This window comes from Rhinolophus sinicus, linkage group LG04 (genome assembly GCF_036562045.2).
Source record: "Rhinolophus sinicus isolate RSC01 linkage group LG04, ASM3656204v1, whole genome shotgun sequence".
Taxonomy (NCBI): Eukaryota; Metazoa; Chordata; class Mammalia; order Chiroptera; family Rhinolophidae; genus Rhinolophus; species Rhinolophus sinicus.
This window is the reverse complement of record NC_133754.1, coordinates 77286886-77299916: the sequence shown is the minus strand read 5'-3', so window position 1 is coordinate 77299916 and position 13031 is coordinate 77286886. Positions and strand designations below refer to the sequence as shown.

The 13031-nt window shown below is 38.4% G+C and overlaps 1 protein-coding gene across 2 annotated transcripts in view; it reads left to right on the top strand.

The window, feature by feature from the left end:
- The window catches only part of TRAPPC11 (trafficking protein particle complex subunit 11), a 43355-nt gene extending 36823 nt beyond the window's left edge, over nt 1-6532 (top strand). For both annotated transcript variants that reach the window (XM_074329855.1, XM_019736172.2), the window contains exons 29-30: nt 1476-1643; nt 5552-6532. In XM_074329855.1, the coding sequence (XP_074185956.1) occupies nt 1476-1643; nt 5552-5596 (213 nt within the window). In that variant the 3' untranslated portion in view covers nt 5597-6532. The remainder of the gene's footprint in view (nt 1-1475; nt 1644-5551) is intronic.
- Nucleotides 6533-13031: the final 6499 nt, after the last annotated feature.

Sequence of the window (13031 nt, the reverse complement as noted above, 5' to 3'; positions counted from 1 at the left end):
AATCCTTGGAGTATAAGAGAATTCCTGAAAGTTTTAGATTTCCCTTTTATTACTAAAGAGAGAGGAAGAGAGACTGACTTTGTTCATTTTGAGGCCTCGAGGCATGACAACCTATTTAAAAGTCTAATTCTCCTCTGAACTATCAGTAAAATTTTTCAGAGATTTTGATCTTGTATAGATTTACTTGTCTTTGATACGTTGAGATACATTTGTGTCTACACACAAAAATAAATTATTCGGGCATTTTGATTCATCCATTCAAATAGGAGGTGGAAAAGTTCATCAGATTTTTGAGTGGAACATACGCTATCAGGCAAAATCATGTTTCAGTGAGAATACTGTCCTCCACTGTCCAAAGTGATAACAGAGACACCCCTCAATAGTCAGTAAATACTTTTTATTAATGAGGACATAATTAGGGGAATTAGAGGGACACCTAGAAGTACCTACTCTGACTAATCATCTGTGCTGTGCATATTCTGAGTGCTGTTTGTTTTTCAATACAAAATAGAATTATATATGAAGTATACTGTAAGTTCATGCACTAATTTAAACTTACATATTAAGTGTAATATTAGCTATAATCGGTTGGTACACACGTGCATATCTTTGGAACATTATATACCTATAATGTACTCATTTGCAAATGAGTGAGCTTTTCTTGACCTGATCTGTTTCACATACTAACTTACAAATAATTAGATACTATAAGATGCCAAAATCTTACCAGTTTGTGTTCTTTTCTAAAGTATTATTAAAAATTTCCAAACATCTTTTCTCCCCTGAAGTTACTTACCTTACCACAAAGGTAAAATCCCCCCCAAAAAAACATAGTAAACAGCTAGTTTGTCTTGTGTTGATATAATGTTTACAAAGATACGTTTCTACAAATTATCCCATAGCATATTGTCACTGTAACATCTACCTGTTACCTGGTCTGAGACGCAGAAAATATTGATCCATCTAGTGTTCTCATTTTTAAGCCGGTATAACTTTCCTTTTAGATCTTGATAGAAACTGAGAAATTGTGCTCATATTTTTTATATATGTATTATCTACGTGGTTCTGGCCTCATACTAATTCAGCCCTACATTTTGAAATCTGTCTGGTAGATGGAGTAGGAGAAAGAGAATATTTCACCAGAAATACTGTGTTTCCCTGGAAATAAGACCGAGCTGGACAATCAACTCTAATGCATCTTCTGGAGCAAAAATTAATGTATTTTATTATATTTTGTTATACTTTATTATATTTTATATTATATAAGACCCGGTCGTATAGTAACGTAAGACCGGGTCTTATATTAATTTTTGCTCCAAAAGGCACATTAGATCCAATTGTACGGCTAGGTCTTATTTTCGGGGAAACACGGACTTGGGTGTCCAATCATTTGCAGATAATCTGGTGGTGACAACATAGAGGTATTGAAAGTATGTATATTTAATTATCTTTCTTCATAAATGTTTATGATTTAGATTCGATTGCGTATCCTACCTGGCACCGAACAGGAAATGTTATACAATTTCTATCCCCTGATGGCTGGATACCAGCAACTGCCGTCTCTCAACATCAACTTGCTTAGATTTCCTAACTTCACAAATCAACTGCTCAGGCGTTTTATACCTACCACTATTTTTGTAAAGGTAAGGCTTAGAAATGTTCTACGTTTTAAATTTACTGTCTTGAAAACAAACAAAAGAAGATGTTTTTTCATGTAGTCTTCACTAAACAATATTTTGAAACTATTGATAGTTTTGGCTTTTATTATATGAATTTGGCAATATTGATATCATTTCTATAAAGTTACTATTATTTTATAGAATCTAATTACAAAGATTTTTATTCCCTTAGGTAAATAATGATTTATCATTATAGTATCCTTAAACTTTTTTAACTTTGGTTTTACTAAAGTATGTTTTATGTTTTTGTTTTTTGTTTGTTTTAGTTAGACGTTTATCATTTATATCCCTCACACAGTGATAACCCCTCTCCCCCATCTACTACCCCTCTGACATTGCACACAGCCATTACATTTTCATTGTCTCTATTCCTAATACTGTATTCCATTTCTTATAACCATATATATGTATATATATGTATATATGTATATGTTTATATATATATATACATATATATATACACACACACACACATATATATATACATATATATATACACACACACACACACATATATATATATATATATATATATATATATATATATATAGTTAGTTAGTTAGATATAAAATTATAGCTGACATTCATTATTGTTCAGCTTCAGCTTCAGGTGTACAGTGCAGTGATCAGGCATCTACACCATCCCTGAGGTGGTCTCCCAAATGGGACAAGTGTCCATTGGATACCCTACAAAATCTTTACAACATTATTGATTACATTCCCCAAATTGACTTTCGTATCCCTGTGGCCATCTTGTGGTTACCGACTATGCTTTCTAATCCCCTCACCTTCCCCCTTATCCCCCGCCCCCAGCAACCCTCAGTTTTTGCTCTATGTCTCTGAGTCTGTTTCTGATTAGTTCATTCATTTATTCTTTTTAAAGCATGTTTTTAAATTGTAGTTAGTTTGTAATTAATTTTTAAACAAAATGTACTAACTTTCTAAGTCTGATTCCTGATCTTTCCTAATTCTGTCAGTTTAACTGTATAATGCTGGATTTGGGTCTTTTCTGAAAACAATCATCTACCGGAAATTATACTCTGGTTTAATGTTTTGATTTTTTACAATGATACAGTTTCCAGGTTCCTGCAGTAAAAGAATATGTAAGTGGTCATAGTGTGTGAGAGTGTGAATTGAGCTGCCTAAGTGGTGCATTTAGCTCAGTGCCTCGCGTCTGATAAAGCCACTCTTGGTGCCTGAATTAAGGCTGTTCTTCCAGCTAGTTTCAGTTTCCCTCAGTAACTCAGGTAGATAGTCACAAATATATGTGAATCCTGTGTGCCCTCTTTTTATTCTCAGTTAATACCCCATTTTAGAATGACAAATTACATTGCTTACTATTTCCTTTTTTGTCTCTGTCAAGTTTTGGGGAACTGTCCCTTGTTTATATAATCTGGAATTTGGTAAATTATAAATTAGTCTGTGTTACCCTATCCCTCATAATCTTCCTAGCCTTTATCTTTCCAGATTTACAAACTTTTTTTTTGCATATGCAGAAAAATTATTTTATTAACCCCTCCAAGCTCCTGTGCTATGATGCTTTTAAATTGTGGGGGGAAAAAAAAATGCCAAACTCTTAATTTGAGATTTCTAGTGTTTAAACAGTGACTTTTTTTTATGACTGTTTTTTTTTTTTTAACAGTTTTCGATTCACAGAAAAATTGAGAGGAAGGTACAGAGATTTCCCATATACCCTCTGCCCCCACACAACAGTAGCTTTTTAAACATTTCCACCTGATCACATTCTAAAAACATTTTCCGTTGCTGTTCCTCACTGTTGTGTCTGAGGCCACCGGCAGGGGAAGTCTCATGTTGGTTGGGGAGCACTGGGGGGATGATTGGTCTCTAAAGTCTTTTTAGCTATTTGGCCTTTTAAAGTTTGCTATTTCTAAATTCAGAAGTACGGCCTTACGCAGTGTGAAAGTATGTATCAGTGTACAGACTTGGTCATATTTTAGCTGTACAAACAGCTTGTTTGAGATGTGAAAGAGTTGATCATACTGAGAAATCAGGATTTCGGTTCTATCAGTTAATCTCTTTCATTCCTTTCCCCATAGCACTCAGTACACCCAGACTTAGTCCCGGCTAATGCTAGTTCCGTCTTCAGATTTTCTTTCACAGTAAACCTCCTTTGGGTGGTGTTTAAACCCCTAAGGAAAGGTTTCAGAAAAATAAACACTCATAAGTTTTAATATAATTAAAATGCCCTTTTCTAACTGCCATGGTCTTTTCTCAAAATACAAGTACCACCTTCTGGTAATTTGACTTCTGTCAGAGAAGGTGGCTGGATTTCTCAGAGCTAGCTCCTTTAGCCATTGGGAAAATTTATAATTAAAATTGTTTTGTCTGTCACACTAGGGACAGTGCATGAAGATTACCCTTTTCCCACTTACTGAATAATCATTGACTAAAATGTTATATCCCATCACACCTTTATTAAACTTGAGGGCTGTGCTATTGCAGTATGGCAGCCACTAATCACACATACTTACTGAGATTTGAATCAAAGTTAGTCAGAATTTAATTAAATTAAAAATGAGTTACTCAGTGGCCCTAGCCACACTTCAGATCCTCAGGAGTTTTGTGTGACTAGTAGCTACCATGTAATGGACAGCACTGATACAGAGCATTTCCATCATCACAGAAAGGTGGTTTGGACAGAGCTGCCCTAGAGCAAGGTTGGGTCAATGTGTTTCTGCCTTCGAAAAATAAATTTCAGTTTTCTGATTGCGTGATGTACTTACTTGTCTGCTGCTCCTGTTTGTAAAGCTGTGCTTGATAAGGATTTAACAAGGTTGAGCCATTATTCTGCTTCTAAAACTGAAAATCCTCCATCAGTACTAAAAAATTACATGAAGTATAAAGACCAGGCCCCTATTCTTTCTTTCATTCCGTTTCTGCCTTGAATGTCAGAGAGCTGACTTACACCTGCGTGTGTGCATATTGGCATGCGTGCGTACTTACATGCGTGCATGTGTACCTGCACGCAACCACACAGCAACCAAACTGAAAGTGGGGGATCCCTCTTCACTGCCTCAGAGAATCCCGCAGGAATCATTCTGGTTAAAGCACAGCAAATGGCTTTTGGTGGTGAAATTGTAACACTTCTTTTTCAAGTCCTGAATACCACCTCTTTCACGTTTTCCCCCCACAAAGGTCTGCTGTTGTATAGCTGTGTAATAAAACAAAATTACTTTTGAGAATTTCATTTTTTTAGCTACTCTACTCTGGGGTGTTGCTAACCTGTCAGAATTTTTACACCTAAAAGCAGTTATAGTACAATTTATTCATTCTTAGCCTTTACTTTCTGATACGATGTTTTAAATTTTTTTAGTCAGTGACCTCAGAGAAAGGGAAATTTTTGTTTTTATCTGCTGCTTTGGTCCTTGCAATATTCATTGTTAGATAGCCCACAGTTCATTGTGAATCAGTTTTTCTCAAACAGAAGATTGAGAGACCTTCTTGAATCCCCAAGGAATTTATCTGTCAGAGCTTGAGACACAGGAGTGCCCTGAGCAAGAGAGGGAGAGAATACAACTATTACTTAAGCAGCAACGGTGTTAGGTTCCCTTTCACATGCCCTCGGTGATAGGCTGGCAGCAGCTGCTAGAACACCGGGCTATGAGAGAAGTAGTGACTGATGTCTGTGTGGGGTCAGAGGGAACAGGCAGCACCTACACACACAGCTGTCATCCCCACATTCCAGTGAAGAAAGAGGACGAGGTGAAAGAAGGAGAATAACGTTTTATTTTGATAACTTGCACGTGTTGATTTTTGTGAAACAGTTCTAAGAATTGCAAAATTTTTTCAAGCAGTAAAGTTTGTGTTGTCACTATTATTTTGTAAACCCCTTTTGTTTTCCCACTTTAAAGCCACAGGGTCGACTCATGGATGATACGTCTATTGCTGCTGCGTGATGTTCAAGTCTGGCCCTTGGCTGTTCTTACAGAGAAGCTGGACTGAACTATATATTTTTCATTGTGAACGGTGACTTTGGTCATGGCAAAAGTTAATCTTTTCTATTTTTTAATGGATGTTATACCAACTAGTCAGAGGAACTCATGCTTAAAATATTAGGAGAATCTATCCTCTCTCATAGTTTCACTAAATAAATATTTGAAATCTGTCAGTGTGACACGAAAGGGTGTCTGACCATTGTTACTGTTGAAAGTCATTTTATGAATAGTAAATTCTTGTAAAAGTGATTTGCACATGCAATATCTGAGGAGAAGGAAGCATCCATTATGACTCGACAAGGAGAAGAGAAAGCACTGATATCTGCTCCGCAAAGTTCTGACTCCCCAGAGTCCCTGTTCGGTTGGCTAAGCTGGAGATAATCCTTCCTCAGAAATTCAGTGTGTGCTCACAACATGTCCACAGGAACTTACAAGCAGTTGCATGACTGATACTGAAAACTTCCAGAGAGTTTTCATCAAAGCAATCTAAGTTGTCTAAAACATATCTTTCTTACCATCAAAATGTGTCAGATAGGTTCAGCTCGCAGCCAAAATGAGGCTCATTTGTGGGGCAGGTTTGTATTTGTAAGTGTTAATAAGATCTTTATCTGTAAGGGTCCAAACTGCAAGGATCTGGTTACTGTCATCATTTCCTAAACTAAAAGTTTTTGAAAAGGATGCAAGATTGAAATAAGAGTTTTTCATTCTGTTGTGCAGTTTGAAAAGAACTATTTAAAATTCTTGAAAAGTCATGTAAATAAAAATCATATTGTGAAAATTTTCTTTGTTAAAATATCTTAATTTAAAATTGCCCGATTTCCTGGAAAATTTTTATTTAAAAGTGTAGGAGTTGTAAAAAAGAAAATAGTGAGGTAAATAAATAAGTTCTCTTTCAAACATGCTTGTATATATCTTTTATTTATTTTTACTTTGATTTCAGTTTCATGAAACAGCTTTTACTAAGAAAAAGATATACGGAAGAATAGAGGATTGAATTTTTTAAAAATGTCTTTCACATTACTTGAAGGAAAGATTTTTTTACTTTTGCTTTAATTTAGTCGTTCTTTCACGGCCCATGTTATGTCTCCACCCACAATATTAAAAGTCTTCCAGTTGATACTCTCCATAATAATAGTTGTTAGGAATTCTGAGTTGTAATTTCCACATTGGCATTGCAATGGGTGAGAGAGAGTACTTTTAAGGGAAAAACACAGCAAATGGAAAAAGTTAAGCCTACCCTTTTAATGGGGAGGGTCCATGAGGTCCCAGCAAATACCTTTCTAAAGCTTCCGTTCTTGACCTAAAACCCCAGAAAAGGCACCTAAAGCATCCTGGCTCCTAGTGTAAACAATACTTAGAGATGGGTTGTGTTATTTAATGGTGAAGTGAATTGATAGTAATGACTAATTTTCAAGAAGCAGTTAGGTGCGACATGAGTGATTAGAGATTGTTGGACGAATGCAGGTCCCCAGATACAAATGTGCTCTTCATCTTGCTTATGGGTTTGTTTTGAAATGTATCTAACTAGTGATACTCATGCCATCACGTGATGTGAACTCCGTAACCATCGTCCTTTTTATTTTAGCAAACAGTCTTTCTCAGATACACACACTACTAAAGCACTGCATAAAATTCACAAAGTGAGTATAAAATCTCATGTATGTATGAAAGAGAAAATAAGTTCATAGTTTAATTATATTCAGGCTTTCTTCAAAGATCAAATTTACTTATGCCTGAGAACAAAAGAAAGTAATCACAAGGCCTTACTGTTTCTGCTTCCTGAAGCGTGTTTTACCAGCGGGGGAAGCACTTCTGCATTTCAGGGTGTATCTACCATGCAAATTATAGGCTGAGAGATTATTTAAATTCTGTTTTCTCCCCAGTCATTGAAAGAATGCAAAACTCATAGCAGCCTTGAAGTTGATTTTTCATTTATGGAATGCACCCTTCTCCGAAATGTATCAGCATGCCTGGCAAATGAGAACTTGTAAATATCGTCGTTATTACGTTAGGATTTCTAAGCTGTGTTTTCCCATATAATTGCCAACACTTATTGAGTGCTACAGTGTGCCAGCTGGTTATATTCTTACCTCATTTGATACTAGTAAAAGCCCAATGCAATGTAGATCTGTTACTATCCCCATTTTAAAGATGTGGAAACTGAGGTACAGAGAGGTTAAATGACTTGCCCGATGCTCTGGTTATCTAGCTAAAACGCAAATCATTCCAATACTTAATGGCCTAAGACAACAATCATTCTTTTACAGTTTCAGTAGGTCAGGAATCCAGGAAGGGCTTAGCTGGACAATTCTGGCTTGGGGTCACTCAGATATTCCAACAGTAGCTGGAGTTTCTCGAGCGCCTACCATGGGCCATTTCAACACTGGTTTCTACAGCCATGAAGGAACCATATTCCTGAAGACCAGGGGTCAGTAGGAGACACTACCATGTCAAGGAGCCACTGCAGTGTGAGAAATGCGATAGAAGCGGCTACGAGACTGCTGGACTGATAGGATGTCTGGGGTTTGCTTTCAAATACTCCAAGAAACAAACACAACAAAACAGCAAAGCAGGTTAGGGAGAAAAGGTAAAATAAGATCTGAAAAATGTTGATAACTGTTAAGGGTGTGTAAAGGGTGCCTGGGTGGGGCTTTTTTCACTCTACTTTTGGATATGTCTGAATATTTTCATAATGAAAAAAGACACACGGTAAAAAGGAGCCACCGTGGAGGTGATTATAGGGTGTGAGTGAGGAAGCAGCAGTGAGGTAGGGCTTCGTGCAGGAGTGACGCTGGAGCTGTTTTCAGTCATGATAGAATGATTCTGTTTTGTGTTGTATGGGAATGCATTTCCATCATCCTTGAATAGATAATGTTATGTGAGCTGAGTTTTGGAGGACATAGAAATGTTTGTAACAAAGTCAAGGAAGAGCATCCCAGGTGATGAAGGCTGTGCTGACTGGCATCCATTCCTGTCAGCACTGTCACATGCCAAGTACTTTTAGAATAGACTTGTCCACTGTTGACAAAGCTGGCATTGTTTTCCATACCCAAGAGATTCGTATTCAGTGGTAAGAGAATTAAGGGGGGAGTGAAACTCACTTAAAACTGAAGGCTTGCTGCTGTCACCACTTTCTGGAGAGCGGGGCTTTTTCTGTTGGAATTCGAGGAGTTTGGGATGAAGTTTGTCTTCTTTTTAGCTTTGTAATGCTCATCAGATTGGAGAATTCTAGTTTGAAAAATGTTGGAGGTTGGGTGATAATCAGCAACCATTGTCTCAACAAAGGACTGAATCCCAAAAGCCAAATGTAACAGGAAAAAATCCCGCATTCATGATGAAATGTTTGATTATTTAAACAGGACAGGAGGAGCTCATCATTTTTATGAGGTGTTAGTTGCTCAGACTAGTTTTTACTACAATGTTTTCTCCACTTCTGATTGCCATCCTTTATTGCATTTTATTTTTTATTGTGAAAATTTCCAAACATACGCAAAAGTAGAGACTAGAACATACTTCTATGCTTGTACTCAGCTTCAGTAACCATTAATATTTTGCCATCTACGTCGTCTTATAACCACATCAATTCCCCTCATATAATTTAACCCATTAATAAAAGGACTTTAAAAATATATCCACAATGCATTATTAATAAATTACCAATATTTCCTTAAGATTTTCTAATGTACAATGTATATTCAATTTTCCTGATTGACTAAGCAGTCTTTATAGTTGGTTGGTTTGAATCAGCATCCAAACAAGGTCCATCATTATATTTATGCCTCTTAAGTCTTTTTTAAGTTTCATTTAATGTAGAACAGTCTCTTCCCCCTTTTTATCCTTTATCATTGAATTGTTGAAGATATGGGAGTCAGTTGTTTTGTAAAATGTTCCACATTCTGGTGTTGGCTGATTGCTTCCCAGGGTGTCATTGAACTTGTTTCTCCATCCCCTGTATTTCCAATAAATGGGGAATTAGCGTTCAAAGCTTGCCTGAGTCCCTGAGTTACTGCCTGTCTTCCTGCATTTTTGTTTGTTTGTTTTGTAGCTACACCTCATAGATGATATGCTACACGTCCTATTGCTACACACAGTGGCTGGTTGTCTCACCTGCAGGCTAAGTTTTGTCAACGGGTTTAAAGGGTGAGACAGCCTAATCTCTTCATTATAAATTCAGCTAAACTTCCATCTGGCAATTGTCTGGGGTCACTTACTAATTGGAAGTTGCAGAATATAATTTTTAAAAATGCTATTCTGCATTTATTGGCTAGAATTATTTCGTATAGAAACTTTTTTCCCTCATCCATAGGTCTATTTAATTACCCTAAAATACAGTTACTATAGGAAAGATAATTTTTAATAACAATGCTCCCTCTTTGTAAGTTTCAGAGTAATGAGTTGGTGCCTTCAACTATCTCTAATGTTATTCAAGAGCTTTGGTTTTGTTTGCCTTCACTTTTTTCTCCCTATTTTTAGGAAATAATCATATAAATAAAAGGCTGGAGGACAGAAATGTCAGGTTGGTGTGATGGCTTTCTGACAATTGTGGGAGCACCTGTCCACTTCTCTAAAGGAGACCAGCGCCCTCCATCTGGCTTCATAGGAACGGAGGGATACATGTGGCAGTGCCCCCCTGTTTAAAGTGTCTGGTTTGAAAAAAAGTTTACAAGGAATTTACAGGTGTAAAGATATGGTCAACAAGATAGTTTCTACAAACAGAGAAATTCACTCCTATAAACAAACCTTTATTAACCATGCACTTTTAAAAATCTGTATTATAGATGTTCTGAATGATTTAGGAAAATGGCACAAGAGCCTGACATGAGGGAAAGATTAAGTCATGTTTAATAAATGTATTTTTTATTAATTCTTTGGAAACAGGTAATCATTCAATGATAGATTTTTCAACACACACGCACATTAAAAATTATTCAGGACACTTATTCAGGATGGTTAGGCAGATTCTATTCAAGGGGGGCTACTGCAGTGGGGCTTTGTAGGGGAGAGCGATGGGACTCAGCTCTGACTGCAACGAGCACAGGTGGGGGGTTATAGCCAAGGAGTAGGGAAGGGGTCGGGGGACAGAAAATCGTCAAGAGGAAACAACAGAGATGGGGATTCTTGCTGAAGGCAGGCCAGGGTGATCAGAGACCAAGGGTAGGGTTTTCTGCTGCACTAATTTAGCAGGATTCTTGTTCAAATGGAATTCCCCACAGAGAGAGGGAAGTGCAAGGTGGGTCCTCTTGGAGCAGATGGGTCAGAGGAGCCTGATGCAAGTTTGGTCAAAGGAGAGAGTCTTGGTCAATATACAGAACTATTCACCACAACGTTTTGTTTTTCAGGTTAATAATACCTCCTCCTCTATCAAGTACTGGAGTGTGTACTGTTCTGAAAGTCAAGTCTGAGCGCGCTGGTAAGCAGAACTGTTCTTTTCCAGTGCTGCTTCCCTGTCCCTCACAGACAATGAAACCAGGCCGCCCCATTAGCGAGGCTGGCTGGGTGAAGCTCCCATGCGTGAAAAACACTGTCTCACCACCCAGGACGAGGTGGGATGACTGACTGACTCCAAGTTCTGCGGAGCAGAAAGAAATTTCTAAAGTGGTCCGACAGGCCGGGTGACTTCAGGACAATAAACCTTTATGTTTTAAAATAGGAACCCAGCTGTGAAGGAACAGACTTTCATGTACTTAGCTGAAAAAAACCTTTAGAAGCTCATGCTGGTTGAGTGCGTCCCGCATTCCCGCCCCGCAGTGCAGCTCTCTGGCCACGGGTCCCAGGCAGCGCCCTGCCCGCTCCGCTCGCGCCTGAGCCGCGGGGTTGCGGTGACCCGGTCATCTGCCGGAGGTGGCAGCACCGCCGAGTTGTGGCGAGATCACAATCCCCCAAGTGCCTCTGAGGCGCACGTTTGCGCCGCTGGTGTCTACCTGTGTCTTAAATATGGTGCAGCACCTTCGAGAAAGCTGGCACAGCTGCAGTTCTCAGACAAGCGCCGCCCCATGGCGTTTCCGAGGCATAATGCAAATGCCTTCTAAGGATTTTGCAAAGCCCACCGAGGAGGTGAAGCAGCATTAAATTTACCGTTCCTTTCCAGAGAAAACATGGTCCAGAAAGGGAAAGGGTGCGTATAGATAGCTTAGAGTCTCCCACCTTCTGAAGGTGTCCTAACGCTCTCCCCTTGCAAGCTCCCCTCACTACCATCCACCTCCGATGCATATTGAAGACAAGTGAGAAACTCTGAGTTCCAGATGACAGCGACCAGGGCATCTGAAAAGCAGGCAAGAGAATAAGAGCAGCAAGTGGGTGGCAAGCAAGGCCTCGTGGCAAACTGGGAGCCTCCGGCATTTCCGCTCCCAGAAGGGAGAGTCGCCTGCACTGCTGATGCCAGCACCGCCCGACCCAAGTTCCTCTTTCATTCTTCCTTTTGTTTGGTTTGGCAAATCTACAGAGCTCAGCGGGGCCTGAGCCTTGACAGACAAATCTTGCTTTTGTAGGAAGGGCCCTCCTCCCTGGTGAAATCACCTTTATTCTGGATATATAGTTCTGGCCATAGAAAAATATTTAATAACATGGGATAATGGTCGCTATATATTGTTAAGTAAAAAAGCAAGTTAGAAGACAGTATGTGTGATACGATTTTGTTCTGTTAGACAAAACAAAACACTACACAGGCACATACCCAAAGGAAAAAGACCAGATGTATATATAACAAGCTCAATTTTTTTGATTATTGGATTATAGGTAATTTTAATTTTCTTCGCATCGCCTGTTGTAAACTTTTTCCTATACTAAATGTATTTTTTTCTAACAACAAAAAAATGATACATGTTATTTTTAAAAGGAATGTATCACAGCACCAGTGGGAAGACTCAGTGCATTATCCTGTTCCTTAGTGACCTGTGACAGTCACCCAGGAGGTCAGGTGTGACGGCTGTGTAATGTTCTAGGATGAGGAAGTGATTATCCAATTTATATCTCCGCACTGAATTCTGTCTTCCTATTTGGGAACTTCTACTCAGAGGAGTCGCACTAGCAATACTGGGGGTGCTGAAAAAATGTTTACAAGTGGACACTTTGGTCAACGTTGCTCAAGCAGTAGTTCGCCATAATCAGAAGTGTCTGGGCGCTGATGGTAACCACTTTGAGCACCTCTTCTAATTGCAGAAGTCAAACGTGACTTCTATTCATCTTTTGTTATTGGTATATATTATTACAATTTTAATAGTTTTTTTCCTTTCTTAAAATGTATATACATTTTTTTGGCATCCTCTGTATGATTTGAAAAGATCCAACATGTCTGAAAATGTAACCCTGAAGTTCCCTTTGGATGAAAGCATTATTAAGTGAGACAAGGAATATTCTACTCAATTCTGAGGCACAGATGGCTGCTTATGAGCTGCGA